Source organism: Corvus moneduloides, chromosome 4 (assembly GCF_009650955.1).
Source record: "Corvus moneduloides isolate bCorMon1 chromosome 4, bCorMon1.pri, whole genome shotgun sequence".
Classification (NCBI taxonomy): Eukaryota; Metazoa; Chordata; class Aves; order Passeriformes; family Corvidae; genus Corvus; species Corvus moneduloides.
This window is the reverse complement of record NC_045479.1, coordinates 25,950,233-25,972,263: the sequence shown is the minus strand read 5'-3', so window position 1 is coordinate 25,972,263 and position 22,031 is coordinate 25,950,233. Positions and strand designations below refer to the sequence as shown.

Genomic DNA, 22,031 nt, shown 5'->3' with positions numbered 1-22,031 from the left:
TTTTTCATACAGAAACACAGGTCATGGATATTTGTGTGATATGGTTTTTTTATCTCAGGCCCTGATAAGATGTATGAGTTTCCCTTAAACCAGAGTGTATTAAGGCACTGAGCGAAGTACTTGAAGACATTTGTCATTCCAGAGCCTTCTGGATTAGGGAGATAAGAATGGCTGCTGTTGGATACTGCAAGCTAATTCCAGAGCCCATTATAGTATCTATTATTGCCTCTCTATCAAACCTCCCAGCTGACCAGAATAGCCATTGTGAGTGACAGAATGTTGTGAATCAGTCAGTAAATGAGCAAATAATAAAAATTTAATGATGCTGCATGATATTATGGACTTCGTCCATTTAAATAGACAACTGTAGTTTACTTTGAGGTATTTTTAGAGTTTATTGAATTCACAATATAGCAGTGTTGTGTAAAAGGAAAGCCATTCAAAACAAGATGCAGTACTGCAGCCAAATTAATCTCCTGTGTTGAAAGAGTCTGTATGCAGAAGTCAGCAGAGAGTAACTTATATTTAAAGAGCGGCACTTGGCATTCAATAATAAGATTTAACTACAGCATTCTGCTACTGATGAATTAGCATGATATGAGCCAAAAGAGTCCAGTGCTTTTTAGCATCAGCTATAAAAATTGATTTAGTAAGGCCATATGACAGCACATGTATTTAGTAAGGCCATATGACAGCGCATGAATTACTTCATTCATCCTCAGCTTGACTGGCACACAGTTCAGACTCTGAAGTGGTGATGAGATCACATAACAAAGATAAAGTTCATCAAGCAATATCCTTTGAGGAACTCATTACCTGTCCACCTCACAAACATGCACAAACATATGGCTGTTGGAGTTGACAGTGGAAAGCAATGACTTCACTCATAGACTCCATCCCACCCTCCTGTGTGCAGTTCCTATGTGCAACAGTTACCTTGTTTAGTTCTATTTTTTGCTTCTCTGAGAAATTACCATCACTGTTTTTGAGATCCTTTAGGATCACCACCTGAAGGAAAAATACCAGTGCAGAAAAAAAATCATAGGTTTAGTACAACAGCAATTCATGTTTCTTTTCCAAGAAATGTCCATACAAAGAAATACTTCAGAAACACCTGCCTACTGCTTCACTGTTGGAGTTTCAGTTAATCAGCTAATAAGTACTGGAGCTATAGTTTCTTCAAAGGATTTAGATCTAATAACTGTGCAGATTTTAACTCAACAAGAATATTCCTCAGTCAGGCAGACAGCTCTACTGAATGCACAAGAATTGCCATGTAAATGGCCTGTCCTCCATTAACCTGTTCATCTCTTCAGTACCAAAATGTATCACATTTCTGGTCCGTGTTTATGCTTCTGTGCTCCTGGGCTAGAGGTTCATGGAGTCTAATATTTAGCCTTCTGTCAGTAAACAAAATACAAAGCAGCTGACAGGGAACAAATACCTTACCCCTTCCATAAGAACAAACCATTTTGCAAGGTCAGGGGAGGTGGAATGACCTCCCAAAAAGTGCCCTCCTAAAGGTGAGGAAGGGAGCATGGACACTGCAGTCAGGTTACCTTCTTGTCATACTTGCCCTGGCGCAGTCTCTGGGTGGTGTCACGTCTCTTATCTTCATCAATCTGAGAACAAAGAAGAATAATTAACTTGCAATTATCACATACTCCCCACTTGACAGGTCCAGAGAGATTAGTAATGTCTTTGTGTATCACACAGAGAAGCTTAAGCCTCTCTCTCTAGGGAGGGTCACTACATGCCACAGAAAGTGTGGGACATCCGTGCCACTCCCAGGCCCTCCACCTGCTGTTTTCATGCTCTTGGGCATTACAGAGGCATTACAAAGCACTGGGAAATCATTTGTAACAGAGACTGGAAGTCAATACCCAGCCCATTCCTCCATCACAAAATGAGCTTTACTGATGGGAACAGGTATATTCTATTAGTGAGCAATAGATGTGGAATACTCTCATTTTCTTCAATATAGCAAGTATGTTTAAAAAAAAAAAAAAAAGTTAACAGATCCTAGTCCTACCAGAGCCATAGGGTGCTGTAGTCAGAACATGTCAAAACCCCAGCATTGATGGTCTTTAGGAGACAGAATCCAAGACCCAGCTTTGGGCATTGTGCTTCTCTTACCTTCAAACTAACATGACTTGTCTCACTGGTCTCCAGAGGCAAGATTTCCTCAGGTGGTATATGGGACCATTTCTTCCACCGGCGCTCATTATCTCTCCTGTACTTCCTGAAGAACAAGAGAAGTGTTTTGGAATATCCTCCCAGTGAACCGAAACCCACAACAGGAGATTAGGACAGGGAAGCATCTAGTGTCAGGATGACACAAGGATGGTGTGTCAGGCTGATGAGACTTGAGCACAAGCCCTGTGGCTCTCATCCAGTTTGATTTGATACACTTTAATTCCCCTAGCTTTGGGAAAGCCTAAATGCTCATTCAGTTCTATAGCAGAACAGAACAGATTTAGCAGAACAACTGCTAGGCAACTGCCAGAGTCTCAGGGGTGATCAGAAGAATTCAAAGCATAAAGGGCCGCCTGGATTTTATATAGTTTTCTCCTCCATGTTATTGAATGTACTTGGAAGAGAGGTCCCACAAACAAATGCAAGCCAAAGGAAGTCCTGCCATCAACAGTGGATAGTTAGAAATGGTGTGAATGCAATGCCAGGAGAGGAGGTAACAACAGCGTTGAGATGAGGTGCCTTTTTGTGGGTGTCTCTTGTATTCTGCACATTTTGTAAAAATGAGGGAAGAGTCCTTGGAAACGGGAGAAAGAAACTGCTGTCTCCCCTGCAAAAATTCAGAGTGAGCACTGTCTTGTCTTAGAGAAAAGCTACAAGACAGCTAGTGCTCATCAACTTACCTCCTAACTTGTGCAAGTCCTTCCTCTACTAAAAAAACCCACAGGACTGACTGGAGAGTTTGCAGGAGAATCCTAACACACTGAGGACTGCTGGCAAAATCTCCAAATGACAGAACCCATACTATTGACTAATAACACAAATATTCCCTTTTTCGATACATTTTTAGCATATATTTGCATAAGAAAAGGTAGAGCAACAATTGCAGTAAGAACTGTTTTTCTCAGTTCTAACTTGTAGAAAGGATTAGGATTCACTACAGTTCAAACTGGTGTCAGCTGCTGATTAAGAACATTTCAAACTGAATTAAAATCTACTAGGTCTAATATTTAGTTATATGTTTTTCAGGATTTGGACTTTTCACTTTGCAGTCAGAACTACACAGATAGCTGTGGAATGGTTCAAGTGTCCTAGAAACTTAGGAGATAAAGAAGGAATAATGAGGCATTTTGTTGATTTTTGTAAGAGTTTCTCTTCTCCTTTGCTTGTTAGGGGATAATCTTTGGCAGGAATTATATTTGAGAAGTTTGCTATTATTTTGACACTAAAAGTACAAGTTTTATTCTAAAAATTCTCAGAAATCTCTATTTGATGCTTGAGAATATCACAATGATATGTATACAATAATAATCTAATCACCTAAACAGAATCTTTAGATTTTATGCATCTGCAAATACGGAAAAATATAGAATCTTTTACAAGTCCATACTTTTGTTTATTAATTTTCATAGGCATTGCAAACTTTACTGTCTGTTTATATGTTAGTGCTTAGATGTGACAATGATTAGCTCCTACATATTTTGAGTACAACTGTATGTATAAGAATTGTGTATCCTTATCTTTGATTTTTTTCTCGCTTTAGTTAGCAAGGCAGATCGGTCTACTTAAAATAATAAAGCCTGAGCAGCATCTGTTTCTAATAAACTTTTCTTGAGGTCTGATTTTCTTGCTTTTTCTGAAGTTCTCCGATATATAACAAAGATACAGAATGAAAATGGATGCACAATGAAAATGGTAAGATAATTTTTTTAAAGATTAAAGAAAATCATATACTTTGGAACTGTGGTGGGATTTCTTCCATCAAAAGAAGGTTTCTTCCATCAATGGTTTCTATTCTGCTCTTTCCATAATGATAAAGCTGGACTGTGTTATATGCATGAAATTCCAAGCTGTTAGAAAAATTGTTATGTAGGGTTAAAAATTGTTATGGACTGTGTTGAAGGAATGGATCCATGCAATGCAAACACCAAAACCTCATGGTGTTTTGACTCCTACAGTGACTCAAGAGAAATACCACCTTCTAGATTGAACTTTTATGTCACCAATACATTAAAGAAATATAAGTGAATCCCAAGAAAGCCAAAGATGTGTAGTAAAGTAGAAAAATTCTGAAGATTGGTCTGAGACTTCTGTTTCTGTGTATATATAGGAAACAGAGCTTTTTAGCTGATGCAGGAACACTGAGCCTTGCTGCATCTTCTCCCTTATTAACCCGTCATAACAACACTATGGATGCAAGCACTACTTGGCATATACCAAAGAGTTCACCCAGGGCCAACCTCATAGGTATGTAAGGTAAGCTAATGAATGGCTCTTCAAGGAGAGATCAGAGGCATTGTCCTAGTTGGAAAACTGTTCAAGGACAAACAAACAGAAAGCCAAAGGGTTTGGTACCTTAGAATCAGCAAAGAGATGATCAGAACCAGAATCACAATTCCCGTGAGTGTAAAGACAGCAATAGTCAATACGTGTGGGCCTGCAGAAAAGAAAAAATTAAATATAAATTACTTCATGGAGGATGCTGAAAAGCAACATTGTATTTAAGAAATTACCTTCACACATGTGCAAATCACAGTAGCTGACCAAGGATACTTTTTGGTCACATCCAAATTGAGAGGTTTTGGTAAAGTCCAGCACTGCCTTGGGATGACACACACTTGCCTCTTTCAATGCCAGATGAAGCATGACCCAGAGCAGTGCAGTCTTACATCCCCACCTGAGGCACAGGCAATCTGTAGGGCCACCCAGGCAGCGGTGCTACTGAGTGGACTGTACTCTTCAGTAGGAAATTAATATGCTATAGAGGGAAATTAATCTGGTGGCAGCACAAAGCCAGTGAAGTGTCCTTGGAAGCTGCCAGGTGCCAAATGGTTTGAAAATCATGTTGTTCAGGCATCTGAGGACTTAGACCCAAAAGCCACAGAGCACACAAGGGTTCTAATCCTGAGCAGGCAGACAGGATGAACAAGGCTGGGAACTGACTAAGGTTTTAATTTTGATTGCCTTACTGTGGAAAAGCAAACTGAAGCCTGTCTTCTATCTGTTCTTGGAGCTCCGGGGTACTGGGAAGGAAAGTTGGTGGCCATCAGCTTCCTTTGAAGAATAACAGGCCATTATCACAGAGCTTCAGCTGGTGGTCACATGTCTAGAGTGTACCTACTTTAATGACCAAGTGTCTCAGGCAAAAAGGGAGAGAAGAATCCAGTTTTGCAGATTGCCATCTTGATTAAGGACAGTAGAAGAGCTGAGTTATTCAGATTTACTGAGACTAATATACTTCTGTCTGTGCCCAGAAACAGAAATGAAGGCACACAGAAAAAAATGATCAAGTGTAAAAATTAGTAAATAAATAAAAAGCAAGTTTACGCACACTAGCTGCCTTCAGAATCAAGCAGCCAGTTGAGGAGGGATTTTCAACATACCAATTTTTGTGCCTGCATCTGACATAGGATTCAGTTTATGAACTCCTCCGGATTTTGGACCCAGATTTCTCCTTTGATTTTTCTTGTTTTGGGTATCACATCTACCCACCTTCTCTCAGTATGTTCATCAGTCTAAGGGCTTCATGGTAATTTAGTATTAATCTGATGCTCTCTGATGAAAACCATCAGTACTATAGTTTCCCTCCACAAGTTAAGTCACCACTATAAAGTGAGAGATAAATGAGAATGTGCAAAGAAATTTTGCATGAAAATTCTCTGAAACTTCAGGTTTGTGAATTGTGGCTTGCATCTTAACAGTGAACAGATTATAGTTTCCCATGAAAGCGCTGTGGGACCGTAATTTCCCTTTCCTGAGGTTCTGCTACCACCTTCTGGCTCTTAGTCTTACAACAGGCAGAGGGAGAGTGCATCACAAATTAACTGGTCCTCTGGAACCAGAAACGTTTGTGTATTGAAGATTGATCTTATCCATGTTTAGAATGAGGATTAAAACTTTATGAATAAGGGGGAAATATGAATGAACCCCCCTTTTTTTTCACAGAATACTAGGAGGAAGATAGGCAGCAGAACTGGGTCAAGCTGTTCTCAGTTACGGCTTAGGAAGGAATAGGGCTCGGATTGTCTGCTCTGTTCATCTACCTGGAGGAAAAAAGATATTCCAGGTTGGAAAGTTTTGACTGGCTTAAAAAAGGCACAGTGGTTACTTAAACTTTGACCATTCTCCTTTTGGGGGGGATATATTTATTTAGAATCACACTGAAGGAAGGTTTATTTTTAAAAAATGTTAAAAATAATCAAGTGCCTTTGGGAGGCAGTTTAGTTTAGTATGGCTTGGCCACAGTGTCAGGCTTCAGCTAAGCACTAGGTGTTAAACTACTGACATTTGTAGACATTGGTTTTCTGCCATTCTCTTCCCCCCCCCCCCACCCTTGTGCAGCAGCTTCAAACAAGGACATACTGAAGGGAATATTTGAAAGATATTTCGGATCCACCGAAAACACAGCATGTTGTGAGGCCCAAGGGATGGATGAGAATGGGACTGGAACAACACCGAAAAGACAGGAGCCAGAAAGCACAGAGCTCATGGAGCTGGTACAGGGAGACCCTGTGGCTGATGTGTGCAGTGTTGCAGTCTCTGCACAGACAGGACTCACAGTCATACCAAGAGAGACCAGAGATTTGACCAGAGATGAAAAATGAAAGCTTCACTGAAATCCCTCTGCTCTTCCCAGAACTAACTGGAATCTTATCAAAGCTGCTGCCTCCTCCTGGTAGCTCCCATGGGTACCTGGCAATGAACCACACTACTCCTGCCTCTCTTATGAGAGATAAGGCCTAATTTGAGCGCATCTGATTTACTTTACTGAAGAATAAAAATGTTTGAATCCATTTTACCACCTTACTGTGAAAGGACCCTTAGTTAGCAGAAGGTGTTTATCTCTCCAGTTATGCTTTACCTATTCCCTAATGGAGGCAAGCAGTACAGCAAATTAATGGGAAGCCTTTAGCGGAGACTTTTAACAGCAGCATCTCTGCATTCTCGCTGATGGAATGACTCAGGTGAACACTAACCCACTGTGCACTAACCCTTGCAATTACTGCCACTGCAATAATTTTTATTCTGCATATCACACCCTGAAGCATATGCCCTTCCCTTGCCAAGCACCATGTGGCAGCAGTCTTAAAGGGGGAAACAATCTCAGTCTGATCAGACTGACAAGGCTGTACTCTGCTATGCTGAATGACAAGGGGCTTTATCCATTCTATCCAGGAGTCACCAAAAACTCAAAAGGAGGTGGTGATTTCTGGGATTTTAAATTTAAAATTTGGGTGTAAAAAGAGCCATAACCTAGTTTCCCCTGGTCCTTCTTCAGAGAGTCAGCTCTTCTCAGAGACTTCTCCAGAGAAGAACCCTGAATCTACACAGTGCTGTGTCTTCTCCCCAGCTCCCTACAACAAGGATAAAGAGGCAAGCAGAAGCCACCATGCTCCATCAGAGATACAGAAATGCAGAGTCAGATAACTCATTATAATCTTAATTCTGCTGCCTTTCCTGAAGAGTCTTTCAAGCAATTCACACCACCACCATCTTCTAGTGAAGATTATTTGTTTGGGGGTGACTTCTTCTGAAACATCCCATGGTATTCCCCATAATCACTGGTACAGTATCAAGTTTACAAGAGACTTAGTATCACCACCTAAACAAAATAAAGGTTTCGAACTGGACTGGAGGCAGAGAACATGGAGGGATGAGGCAGGAGAAGGAAAGATCCTGCTCTGCACCCAGATCCTGGCATCACTGGCTGGGAGCAGTGTGATGGTAGCATGCTGGATCACACAGCAGGTAGATCTCAGGACTGTGTGACTTGTCTTCAAAGAGGTAGGTGGTAGGTTTAATGGGTGTCTCACCAGTGCCTGGAGTATCACTGGGCAGCTTGTGGTTCTTCCAGATGAAATCCGGACTGTTAGTTGCCTCACGTGTCTTGTTGTTTTGCGTGTTGAAATACAGAAGAGGTTTGAACTACAGATGTAGGAGGGAAGAAATGCAGTCAGCAGCCATGCTCTCTCTCTTTTGTCCTGTGCTTCAGACTACCCTTAATAAATGTATTGCCCAAACTCAAAATAATTTTCCTGCTACAGTGGTGCATTTCTCAGTGTAGCCATATGTTCGGCTGCCATATTCTTTCTCATTCATCCCCTCTCTCTGAAAATAAATTTACCAATCCCACGAAATACCAGCTGCACTTCACTTACTGAATCACCAGATTACATCAATCCTGTCAGTCTCCAGCACAACTCACATGACCCCCTTCTGGCACGCACAGCATACCTTGGCACCCTACCACTCCTGCTGTAGTTGTTTTCATCATTCTTATGCAATAGTGCAGGGCATTTTGTTTCTCCTTTCACACATAAGGTCGAACAGTTGCACTCGAGACATACATACATGATTTGCAGCCTGTGACGTGTACAGCAGGGTCAGATTGGTATCAATGTCTCCAAATTCATCTAGAGTTACAGGACCCACTACACCTGCAGACACGAGGAATTAGTCAGAAGGCTTGCATTTTCAGAAACACAAATATAGGGCAGGAAGGATGGGATAAATAAAAGGATTTCTGATACTTAGGATACTTTTCTTCTTCATGTATGTGCTAGATACATATCAGCTCAATGTGGCACTACTTCTTTAATACCACACTACATTTTCTCTACAAAATCCAATAAAATGTGTTGACCTGATTGCACTGAAGAAAAAAGTCTCCCTTTAGCTATAGGAAAATATATTTGTCAGATTTGTTCAGCATACCAAGAATGTCAGTCACCACCCTTGAAGAGACCACTTTAGAAGTGAGAAGCAAAATAGTCTGTTTCCACCTGCAGTTTGAATCTATCAGCAATAAAGGAAAGACAAGGATACTTTCATTCCCTTTACTCTTTTGAAAGCTCTAATAATAATGTTTTAACCATGTTCTTTTTGCCTTTAGCCTCCTACCTCTGTATGTCAGCAAATCTGCACATTGAGAAATTGCCTGTGTAGCACATTACAAGGATTTTAAGGTTGAACTTCCCAAATCCCTCAGCACAGCTTGACTTCGCTCCCATGAAGTCAGCTGCCTCAACATGAGCACAAGCTTAGCCAATATCCACTATTCCTGAAAGTCTCACCTTCATTTTTCCCTTTCTGTTTTCACAGGAGGGTTTTTTGATCAGCTTCAGATTGCTGAACCAAAATAATGCTGATACTGAACTTAGGAGAAATAGAACAAGTCATCATCAACAGCAACAAAAGGCCAATTACCTTCTCCCTTTTCACATCAAAAACTGATGCTTTTTCATGGTCCACCTTCTTAATATCAAAATAATTACTGTAAGAAATCCCTACTGTACCAGACTCCATCACAAGAAAGAATGAAGGTGATTCAACACCTATCACTTTTAGGAATTTTTTTTTTTTTTAAACTAAACCTATAAATTATGACAAGCATTACAGTGCTGTATTTTGGATGAGTAAAAGTTTGTGCAACTTAACTTTCAAACTTAAACTAAAGAGATGAATTTACTGATATTCAGAAAGGGATGCTGTCTCCAGGAGGAATTAGTAAACCATATTTTGCTAAGTATGGGATACCATGGTTAAAGCAAAAATAAGCCTGGAACCTTTTCTATCTTAGGAAAATCTGGGAAACTTCTATACACATATTTGCTGAATGTAGGTGGGATATATACACAAAACTTTCAGTCATCATTTTGGTGACTGGAACTGGGACTATACTCCCAGAGAGGTAATGTTTTCACTTCTTTGTGTAAGTTTTACCTCTGCCTTTTCCTAATGATTGAATTCTGTTATTTTAAGCCCATGGCCTACAAAACAAAAGCCCACCAGTGCTAGAAAACCTGTGAGAGGAACAAGAAAGTTGACTAAAAAGAGCCAACTGACTGCCAGCTGGCCTAAACCCACACTGCAGGCACCCAGGCCTACATGATTTTGTAAACTGAAAAAGGTTTAAACTACTTCATTAAAGCTTAGCCAAGTGATTTCAGAGTCATTTTGAACATCAAATACTGAAGATAACATCCTTGTAAAAACTATATAAAAAGAAAAAAGACTGGGAATAAAACTCATTGAAAGGCTCAGACTTGTTTAGTGTAGAAGTGACTTATCATAAGAGCGTTTAAAATCAAATTTGTTTCCCCTCATCAATTTAGTGAACCCTGCACAGGACTGTACTTTTTTTACCTTCAAAAGTGGTATTTCGGAATTCAGTGATTAAACTGAGAGATGACACTGGGCTCTGGGAGACGACAAATTTCTTGAGACTGTGTCCAAACAGCAACACTGCATTAAAATAGCCAGCAAGAAAGTCATCTTCCATCTAGAACAAAAGAAAATAAAAAATGGCTGTTTGAGAGTTCATGTTTCTGCCATAAAGCTACAATAACTTTGATTGGCTCCATTTGGCAGAAACTCCAGCATGGAAGACCAGAATCTGCTGAACACTGAGTGAGTAGATGGTCAATACTACATCAGCATTGTCACTTCAAAAAATAAAGGTAAACAAAATATATTTTTGATGTATGAAGACAGGGAGGTGCTGAAAGAGGCCAATGTAAAGGTCTGTCATGCTGATCCTCGTGCAAAGGATTCAAGAAATTCTACACTGTAGGTTCTTGGCACTTCCGACTTTCTCAGTGTGTCCCAAAGACCCTGGCTTTGGATTAAAGTTTCTGTGCAGATAATTCAGTGTGCTGCCAGCAAGTTTGGGCTTCCAGGTGGCCACGGCTAAAGGGCAAGGAGCTGTGCCAGAATTTCCAGCAGCCTGCCATAGAGCTGGCACCCAAAAAAACCATTGAGCCCAGGCTGGGGGATCTAGAAGCCCTGTAAATCCAGCCAGAAGCTTCAGGCTGCCTGCTGGAGAGCTGAAGCTCAAAGCCACAAATCTTGGGAGGAACTCTACATGAAGGACCTGGTTCCTGGGCAGACGGCAGGAGTATCAGTTTCACTAAACAGATGCAGCATATTCATAGTTTCTGCTTTTCTGGAAAATAACCAAAATACTTATTTCCTACAGAAAAAAAAGGTTCCTGTTTTTGAAGTTTATCTGGAAAGCCGCTGGACAGAACTGGTCGTCATCTCTTAGACATATCTGCACAGAAAAATTAGTCAACAATTATTACTTCTGAACTTTCCATGCTCACATCTCAGTTACACATATAGATCTTTCTTGAGTGATGCCTTGCAGCTATGTGTAAGATTTTCAGCCACTCAGATGTGGAGCTGGAATACCATGTGTAAGTCTCCTTCATGCCCCGTGAACATGACACTTGCAGAACAAATTAGAAGTCTGAGTTGAACTTCACAAAGCAGGAATATGACAGGCTGCAGATTTGCCTTATGATACTATATTTTTACATCATTACAGCAGGACAAAATTTCATCCTGCAATAATATAAGGAAATATCAGCTTAGAAGCATGACAGGGGATGATTACAGCTGCATTTTTAGTTTTCATTTCCTAGTACATGAACATGAATGAACTGAATGCAATAATCAGATATAAAATAGTGTTCTTACCAGGATGTTTTCCTCAGTCTCACTGTAGTCTCTAATTACAGTATTGTAGCTGTAATTAGCTGGTGGCAGAGTCAGAACAAGTACATTGTGCATGTAATCAGCTGAGATGTTCTTCCTGAAGTACACGTTACTGCAAAGCAAAGCACAAGAACCCCATGGACATTGAACAACAGTGGTATCCATGACAGAATCACTCATCTGTTCCCAAGACCACTGTTTTTTAACAGGCTAAAACACTAGATCTAAAAATAAAATTTCATCATGCACAGCTCTTTATTCATTCCCTGATGCCCACTTTTGTGCTTAAATATATTAAAAGGTAATACCAAGGCAATCTGCCAATCTGACACTCAAAGGTTGTTGTGAACTACTGTTATTATTGTAACTGTTTACTGTCCTGTTTATTTCCTCTTTTTTTTCAAGCAAAGTTTATATTTATTAAAACTCAGTTTCTCCTTGGAATCCACAATACTGCAGTCATATTCATGTTACTCTGCCTGTTTCTGAACTCTTCTGCACTCTTTTTGCTTGTTCCTCTAATTTTGGTATTTTCTGCTAGAATTGAGCACAGCAGGAGTTGCACTAAAAGCATTTAACAGGAGGGAATGAAACAATCACAGAGGTGCAGAGAGCAGATTATGGATTCATTTGTTTAATTCAGTGAGATAGGAAGAACAGAGGAAACTGTCAACTTGAAATCTCAGCTAAAACAAGCAGAAGATGTTGTAGCTTTCAGGTATCTTTGGTTTCATCACCCTGACAGGCCATCTGGAAGTGCTTCACAGACTGGCCACCACCAGATTCACATGCTAAAGAGGAATTTAGCAATAGATATTAGTGTCAACTGTCAGCATCTGTCATTGCTGTGGCTAGATTGATAGAAAGAAAATAATTGTAGGAGCCTTCTCTCATTATTCATGTTTGATCATCCTTTTATTTTGTCAGTCAGTACTGTATTAAGACTTTTTTGGAAACCATGGGCTCTACTCCATGGCCATCTGATTGGATTCTGACACCAGAGCCCTGTCCCTGCCTTTCCCTGAACCTTCTGACTTTTACACAGCACTTTTCACCCTCAAGAATTTCAAAATGTTTTTCATCCAGGCTTGGACTGAACTAGCCAGTTGAAAAGGAAACCTCATTAGATTCCACCAGACTGGATAATCCTCCAGCATCCCACCTTTCTTGAGAGAGGCTTAAAGACTGTGTTTGTGTCCTGCCTGCCAGACAGCTTAGAGCTGAAGAAAGTTTAAATCTATCACTGTTTCAGAGGCACTTCACTCCTGGAGAAGCACGGGACTTTGCCTACTCTCCCTCCTACAGCTTGAGTTTTCATCTAATACATCTGTCTGTATTTTGTTTGTTTTAAGAAGCAAATGTGATTGAGATACTCAGCAAAATAAGTGGTATGTAGAAAGTTTAAGAAGGGCAGCATATAAAACAGCCAGAGGCAGCTGGGTATATCAGAAGGATGCACATCACAGCAAAGAATCCCCTAATCACCCTCACCTATTGTAATACAACAATTCTACATACAACACCAGTGTTAAAGCACTCACATACACAGTTCCCATTGTGCATTTGCAAAGAAACAGGAGTTGAGGCCAGTTGCCTCAGGTAAAGCAACTGGGGATTCCTAGTGCCTGAATAAAATTGTGGAATGTCAGAAGCTCTTAGAAGCACTTCTGAAAAATAGATATGGTGAACCTGAAAGTGTACAGGATAGAGAAGATCCTGTTAGAACCTGAACCACAGAATTCAGTTTGGAACCAAATGTTAAATCTCTGAAGTCATTAACCCAGAGTTTCTCAGAACTGACTTGTTACAGACAGCTTTAGACACAAGAGCTGGGAAGTCCAACTGGCCCTAGAAGTTCATGGAATCTTTTTGCTACACCAACAGTGAAGTAAGTAACATCAAAACATGGGCACATGCATTTGCCTTGTTCCATCCTTGATCCATCCAGCCATCCAGCCATCCAATTGCACCACCAGCGCTGTCCCAGGTGATTAACTTTCTTCCAGACTGCGACATGCTATGGTAACTGGGGCTATACCCAAAACCCACCTGATTTACGTATCTATGCTTAGTTGTACAAATATGATCTCTGCTGTGTCACTTAGGCGTAGGGCCAGAGATCAGCTCTCAGTCCTCACATACAGCGAAGGCTTTTGAGGATACCATTGGTAAGGCCAGTTTATGTCAGACATCTTCTATAAAGATTTTCGTAATTAGCAATATTAAGAGGAAATTAAACAACAGAAAACTTGGGTTGTATACTAAGAAATTTCTCTGAGAAGTTATATTTCTGTGCTTATAAAGATGCCGAAAAGATGGCTGTAAAGTGCAAGAGTTATAAAGTGGGAGAATAGTTATATCACCTAAATAATTTAAAGATTGAATAAATGGAGTCTAGAAAAATATACTGTAAGTCATATTTACATAATTGTCTGGTTGGGCAGAGTGTATGAAAAATGTACCATATCTCAAATGAACCATATCTCATGACCATTCTGACTTTGTGCTTCTCTCATGGTTTCCTGCACTGAGGAGCCCACAGGAGGACGTTAAAGCTACCTGCTCTGCCACTGCCTTAGAAAACTATTATATGAACCAAATGGGATTTTGTAGAGGATTTGCTGTGAATTAAACACTAAGCACCTTACAAAAATGGAAAGACATGAGGAAAGATGGCAATAGAAAACATTCTGTGAAAGAGCATTTCTTCAACAAAACAGTTCGACTCAGACTATTTCCATTATCTGTATCCATCAGCAAACTGCAGAGAAAAGAAGAAAAGTGAAGGTGATACTTTACTTGAAGAGATCTATCAGGATGATAATGATGTCATTATCCACTTTTTCCGTCCCTAGGTCTCTGCTGACGTCCTCTGGAGAGCCACACATGATGATCACTACAGAATGGGCAAAAATGGAGACAGATTGGTGAGATTTACCGACGAGAAGAGGATGCTTGTCTCCTCCCCCATGTTTGAGTAGCAGGCAATAGAGCAACTCCAGGCTAAGGCACATTATCTGTGCTGTACTGGGGCCCATGCACAGAGCTACAGCCTCTCTGCAGTGAAACCAGGATGTCTGAGGGGAAGTGGTAAAAGGTGCTTCAACACCTGCACCATTTTCTGTCTGATTGCACCAGAGCACTACCATTATCTCACTCAAATAAGCATTAGGAGTTGTGGTGCCATAACAGCTACTCACTATGAACACTTCCAGGTTAAATAGCCTTCAAGTAATGGTTTCATTAGCTTGCTTACTCTTGCACTCACTTGGCCTGCTGATGCCAGGTGCTTAGTCTTAGGAGAAGATAAAGTATTTATTCATTCATTTTTCTAGTTTAGATGAATCATTTCCAGAAGTGCCCCTTGATGGCAAAATGAGGTCCATAGATGTACCAGGGCTGCAAACACATGAATGATAAAGAGCTTGCAGTATCTATATTCTTGTAGTATTTAAAGCTCTTCTTAGGAGAAATTGTGATCCCTGGATTTCTGAATCTCTTACAAAATGGAGCTTTTGCATAGATGGGACAATTTACCCCAAAATCTCCCTGGAACCAGGATATTCCCCCATATTTTATGAGGATGAAGAGAGGAATCTAGGAACTTTGCGCCATTTTATCTTTACATCCATGTAAAATGGTATATCTTTGTTTCCACCATTTCTGGTGAAAGGCTTTCCCTATAACCTAACTAAGGGGTGGGTTTGATTTCCTTGGAAATGCAACTCACTTGCAGGGACAGTGCAGCCTCAACCCCTCCTTACCATTGCTTTTCCGATTTGGATTTTTCACAGTTTTTTTAAGCAGCTCCGGAGTTCTTAAAATATCCTTGAACTTCAGTTTTTCAGAGAACTCTGTGATTCCAGCATCTAAAGCATTCATATACCTGGCACAAGGGAGCAAAGATATTGTCAGGAAATTGCTAACTCCTCACATTTTCCTAAATCAGCCATAGTGCAAGAGAGGCTGTTCAGAGCACACAAGAATGTTTATAAGCTGGTATGAAACCTTTTCTGCAGCAATAAAAGTGAGAAAATCAATACATGGCGTGACAGATTTAGAAATGCCTGGAAAGTCAACCAGAGGTATTTGAGCATGGTTGTACAAAGGATGGATTTGGAAAATGCAATGATGTAATAAGACATTAAAAATTAAGGAAAAAAAGTCAGGGATATGGGGAAATTCCAGGAAGCTCTGCTATTTAAGACATCAGTGGTAATGTTAGAAGGCACATGTGAAGGTTCAAAGGACTAAATAGGAACTAGAAAGAACTGAGATAAAAACCACACATGTACCCTGACTGTGAGAGAAGCAAAGGAAGAAAAGTAGTAACAAAAAACCTATATAGAATCAGTTAAAACTCGAAGGGAAAAATGAGCTCAGACAAAAAAGCAAGCAACTAAAAGTTTGCTAAAAGATTAAGGAAAAACAGTCAACTCCTGAATCCTACTATTGCTTCAATATGTTGTTTCTGAGAAGAGATATTCTATCTGAAATAAAGTTAATGCAGAGGGAAAACCAAAAGAACTCTCTTTGTTTTCAAACTACATAACCTTTGATCTACCAGCACTGAGATCTCAGTCCTATGAGTTACTAAATACCTTCTGCTTCCTTTTTTTTCTTTTTTTTTCAGGAACAGAATGATTAACCATTAATTTTCAGAAACATTTGCATAGTTGAAACATAACCTGATTTTGCTATCAGTGTGGGTATTCACTTATTTTTATATGTATATAGGAAAAACAATTAGTTCATGCAGTAATACTTGTGCTTTAGAGAAAATGGATCTTCCTAAATTAGACTGTTCAAAAACCTTCACATTGACAGTTTCTATTACGGCAGAATGAGATGCATTTTTACAACTAAATTAGGATGAAAAGTGGGCAGAGATACAAAATTAATATTTTTTTTGTTAATTCAGCAATAAAAGGGCTTGAACAATTCTGAAGTCATAAAGAAGGTCCTGATCAGAAGCATTAAAAAAGGTGAAATAAGAAACACTTGGAAAGGTCAGAAATAACTTCCATGCAATTATTTCACTGCAAGGTATGAAACCTGCAGAATTAAAGGGATTTAGCTAAAGTGTGTATAGTGCATTGGCAATTACAGCTGCAAACATGGAGGAATGGGATTGTAGTAAGAGATGAGCAAAGTGCACTGATATTTCAAAACATCAGAGAGGTAACCATAGCAATTACAGCATGCGATCAAATTGCTATCTATACTAAGAAAGAAGAAGAAAACAATAAAAGTCCATAAATACTTACAAAAGAGTTAAATGGAGATCAGGTTTTAGGTATCTTAATTCAGAAAAAAAACCCCTTTTAATTCTGTAACCAAAATATTCCATAAGTATTTGCTTCTATCACTCTGAAGCAAACATAGTCAAATTTTGCTTAGAATTCTGCAAGTTCCTCAGGTTATGAATTAAAAATATACATAATAGTTATTTCCATGAACTCATTGCTACTTTTCAGCTATGTTTATAAAATTAGTAGGAGAAATTGGATGATTTTTTAAAATTATTCAGCTTTTTATATCCCAAAATTGGGGAAAAAAAATCAAAGGAGCATAGAAACACTCACATGAGCTGAAAGTTAAATAAGACTCTTTATTTAATTGAATAATTGAACTCTATATTTAATTTAATTAATTGAAAAGTAATTATAAATATTGGCATATTAATGAGTCTCTTTGTCTAAAAGGAGGCTTTGTTTTCAGGCAAGCAGAAAACCCAGCATTTCTGAGAATCAAGCACAGCATGATGTTTCAGGTCACAAAGTGAAAGCTGTCTCCTTTGCTCCAAACTGATGAGAGTATAGCTTAAACTCTGCAATCACTGGGGTAATTCTGTTTGAAGAAAGATACAGTTTGAATTTTGGAAATGTTTTGGAGTAACAATAGTGCCTACAGATTGAACATTTTAAGAGCTTGGTAAGACCCCTGACCTAAAAAGGCATCTATGGGGAGCTTGTGGAGGAACCTCTCATGTCACACTATTTATATCAAGGATGCTGTAAACAAGTATTTTCATCAGAGACAACATGTAAGCTACCTTGTCCAAAGGAAAAGCAAAGGCTTTCAAATATTTAAAACAGGCTGAGAGAAACATTCAGGTAAGTGCTACAGCTAAAAGGTACAATTCATCTTTTCCTTTTCTCATTCCTTGGTAGTAGTAAGGCACCTCCCAAAGTGTAGGACTGAAAGAACAGTTTGCAGAAACCATGTCTGAGGATGGAGACAGCATTTATCACCAGTTGGGTCAGAGGTGGATCCAGATCTTACCAGAGGCATGCCTCTGAGGTTTCAGTCCTCTTGTAAATGTAGACAGATTCCCAGGTCGTGGTTTTGAACGGCAGCTTAGAAGCTTTCCAAAAATAATAGAAGAATTGGTTCACTTTCCTGGCTGGGGTCAGAAGGCGGGTTAGGTTTACTTTATAGTCACAGGATAGTCCAAAACTCCCTACAGAGATCAGAGGCAGGCTCAGTATTGTTTCAAGTCTAAAGGAAGAGATAAGAGGACAAGTCTGAACAGACTGTTGTTGCACCAAGGCAGCTACTACCTGATTTCCATCCTCACCTCCCTCTCCTCTTGTGCCCTGAGCTAGTTTTGCAGCAATTTGAACCTGAACCAGAAGGCTCCTCAAGAACACAAGCAGATTTCAAGTCTGTATGGGCACCAAAAAGCCCTGTTGAACTGCTCTAGGCAGCTTCTCTCACTGTCCCCAGTTACCCCTGCTTTTTTGGGTACCACACACCATTTCAGCCCCAAGGGTTGTGACAGGAGTCCAAAGGCTCAAGACAGGCTTCTGCTCCCTGGCTGCCATTACCATGGGATGGATTTAATCTCCTTACTGGGACAGTGCTGCAGGGTGACAGCTTTTTGCCATCAAAAAAAAGCTTTACTCCTACAATTCAAAGGAAAAATCTTTTAGTTTCACAAAGGTGTATTTTAGCAGAGCTGTACAACAGCAGCAGTCAGGGAGGAAAAAACTAAGGCAACTCTCTGCTGACAAGGAATTTGTGAAACAAAGATCATTTTATACACAGAGACAGTAAGCTTTTAAGGACAAAAGTATATTCCTGGATGCTGCGATCTTATCAGACTAAACTCAAAAGATTTCAGTTCTTGTATGGTGTTTTTTAATAACAGGGAATTTTGCCTGCAAAAACCATGACCGTAAGAGTTGTTGGCATTATTGTGACAAAACTTCATTTTCCAGGTAAAGTCCACTTACCCAATTACAGGGTTTTTACTTATTGCAACAGAAACAGACATAGATGATGTAATAAATAATGACAGTGAGAGTATTTCACTAATTAAACAGGTGAGGGTTTTTTTCTGACAGACTTAGAACAGAAGAGAATAGATTATTTCAGTTAAAAGGACCTACAAAAATCACAGTCCAACTGCCTGACTACTTCAGGACTGACCAAAAGCTAAAGCATGTTATTCATAGAATCATTGAATGGTTTGGGGTGGAAGAGTCCTTAAACATCCTAGTACCAAACCCCCTGCCATGGACAGGGACACCTTCCACTAGACCACTTATGAACTGCATTGTCTAAATGCCTTTTGAACATGACAACCTTAAGGCATCAACTATCTGTCTAGGAAGCCTGTTCCAGTGTTTGGCCATGCTCTCACTAAAAACATGCTTCCTAATGTCCAAACGAAACCTTTCCATACACAGCTTTGAATCATTCCCACTTGTCCTGTTGATGGATCCCAGGGAGAAGAGATCAGGACCTCCCTCTACACTTGCCCTTCTCAGGAAGCTGTAGAAAGCAACAAGGTCTCCCCTCAGCCTCCTTTTCTCCAAACTAGACAAACTCAGTGCTCTCAGCTCCTCACAGGACATGCCTTCCAGCCCTTTCACCACTTTTGTAAGCATTCAAGGACCTTTACATCTTTCTGAAATTGTGGGGCCCAGAACTACACACGGTGCTCAAGGTAAGGCCACACCACCACTGAGTACAGCTGGATAATCACCTCTCCTGACCAGCTGTGTCTGATGCACATAGGGTTTGCCCTCTGGGCTGCCTGGGCACACTGCTGACTCCTGTCGAGACTGCTGCCAACCAGCACCCCCAGATCCCTTCCTGCAGGGCTGCTCTCCAACCACTCCTCAATCAATCATTCACCTTACTGTCAGGAATTAGAAGTTTCCCTACTAAAGCTGGGATTCTATCAATGGACTTTGGAAGGGGATTTTCTTCCACCTACCCAAGAGAGTGGCTATGCATAAAAGTCTTACTGCCTTGACTCAAGGTGTCTTACGTATTCTAAACACCAATGCCTCTGCAGGTTTGTTGTTCACAAAACAATTCTGTTCAGCAGCTGACATCTTTAACATCACAATGTAAGTGGAAGGAATTGGTACTTACGAGACCATTTGGTAGGTGGCGTAAGTGCAAGCGGGTCCTATGACAGCACAGCCAAGTGTGCCATTATCCTGCAAGGGATCAAAAAGGGTCATTTGGGGTAGGGCGGAGGTCTGGCAGACAGAGGAGGATGGCGGAATGAAGAAAATTGTAGGATTTGAGGAGTCACAGAATTTACCTAGCAAAAGCAAGAAAAGAGTAGGAAAGGAGCTACAGAAAGTTTAAAAGAACAAACATAAGGGGGAAGAGGAAAAAAATCACAGAAAGCCAAAAAAAGATAGAGTATGATATTTGTTAAGACACAGACAGCAAGCAAGGATTAAAATATTGTTAAAATTGCACATTTGAAATTACACACCCCAGAAGAGTTTGCATTTGCAGAAGACAGGGTGGTTGGAATTACAAGGTCCTGTATATCAGAAAAATTATTAGTTAAGTGCATATGAAACTAGTACTTAAAAAAATCCTTCTATGACCATCAAATGAGGCCTGACCTGTATCTTTGTGTGTCATGAGGGACAATTTCTTAGCAAAGACTAGAGCACAGTCATAGATTAGTGACTTGAAAATTCACATTGGATTGACAAAGTTTCACTCAGAGGTGTGAAAATCTTCAGAAACACGGCTTCTTGTAATGCACCAATTTTAATTGAAGCCTTTCCTCATATTATTCACATAGCTTCTCTCACGTGACTTCCGTGATTTCTAGTGAGGAGCAAGCACTTCATCTTTGCCCTTTGGGCATAGTTCACATAACCATTTCATTGGTAACAGTGCCAGCCTAATGATTTCTCTGCCCACATGTCCCCATCCTCACCACAGCTCTTTGTTTTGTGTATTGTGTAAACTGATGGTGAACCAGATCAGGATCTGATCCAGTTGGAAATGGACCTTTTTGCTTTGCTTGGGCTGTTTTGAGTGTTTGAGTTGTTAGTTTGGTTTTTTCAGTTTTTAATTGTTATTTGGGGTTTTTTTTTAATGGATTGCTTTGGCTGTGTGACCACACAAAGAGTTGTGCAAATATAAAAAGGAGGACAACTTAAGCATAGGAAAAGGAGCCAGAAGCTGAAGGCAGTCTCTGGGAAGCATTCACAGAATCTCCAGTATTTGCCTACTTCTTTTCACAAAACATACAGGAACATCTCCTCTTTGGAAACTTCACTTCCCTGTCAAATTTCTTGGGAACTGAGTAACAGGACCAAAAGTTAATAAGGAAAGACAGAGACATACATGTGCACCCAGGCAGAATGAAGGAAGTCTGCTACTCACATAAATGCTTTTGATGAGCTCCACACCTTCACAGGTGCTAGTACGGCAGCCTTGTGAGACATAGAGTGATGAAGCAAAGGGGTGAAAGATGGCATCCACTGTAACATTTTCTCCTGTAACACAAATGTAAAAGCAAACAGTGTCATGAATTGCAGGTAACCACTAATACACTGTTATCCCTCTTCTTCTGACACAGGTCTGAGCAGTCGTACACTTAGAGGTCTCCCTGCTTCTGCAAAGTCTACCTACAACCTAACCCCCACACTATGGATGTGACTGTGAAATCTGCTCCAGTGTGGACTGCTGATTTCTGTTGAGTGTTAGTACTTTCAGTACAAAGTACTTCTAGTGTTGGCCATTACTAGACAAATTTTTTAAGGCTCTGTAGGAAGTAACTAAGAGACCACTTTCCAATAAAATTGGACAAAATCCCTTAAACTAGAGGGCAGAAAGGGAATAGATACTATTTTTTTTATTATTTCTTTGTAACCTCTTTTTCCCATTATATTCTAGAGAGTGACAGTAGATTGGGGATGTTGAAAGGAGAGGTAAGATATCAAAATAAATGAAAGCAACATGACTCTAAATGAAGGAAAAATATGGACTGCAGATTCTTCACACTTCAGATCATGATGCGATCAACAGATAGGGTCAAGAGGAAAATTATTTTCAAAATAGAGGCTAAT

The 22,031-nt window shown here is 40.0% G+C and overlaps 1 protein-coding gene across 1 annotated transcript in view; it reads right to left on the bottom strand.

Annotated features, from left to right (window-relative positions):
- The window catches only part of GUCY2C (guanylate cyclase 2C), a 44,289-nt gene that overhangs the window by 21,579 nt on the left and 679 nt on the right, over positions 1-22,031 (bottom strand). The window contains exons 2-14 of the mRNA XM_032107050.1: positions 21,346-21,458; positions 20,080-20,147; positions 17,977-18,192; positions 15,456-15,577; positions 14,491-14,587; positions 11,674-11,803; positions 10,339-10,474; positions 8,545-8,630; positions 8,007-8,118; positions 4,549-4,630; positions 2,137-2,242; positions 1,560-1,622; positions 937-1,008 (exon numbers count right to left, since the gene is read on the bottom strand). Of these exons, the coding sequence (XP_031962941.1) occupies positions 937-1,008; positions 1,560-1,622; positions 2,137-2,242; positions 4,549-4,630; positions 8,007-8,118; positions 8,545-8,630; positions 10,339-10,474; positions 11,674-11,803; positions 14,491-14,587; positions 15,456-15,577; positions 17,977-18,192; positions 20,080-20,147; positions 21,346-21,458 (1,403 nt within the window). The remainder of the gene's footprint in view (positions 1-936; positions 1,009-1,559; positions 1,623-2,136; positions 2,243-4,548; positions 4,631-8,006; positions 8,119-8,544; positions 8,631-10,338; positions 10,475-11,673; positions 11,804-14,490; positions 14,588-15,455; positions 15,578-17,976; positions 18,193-20,079; positions 20,148-21,345; positions 21,459-22,031) is intronic.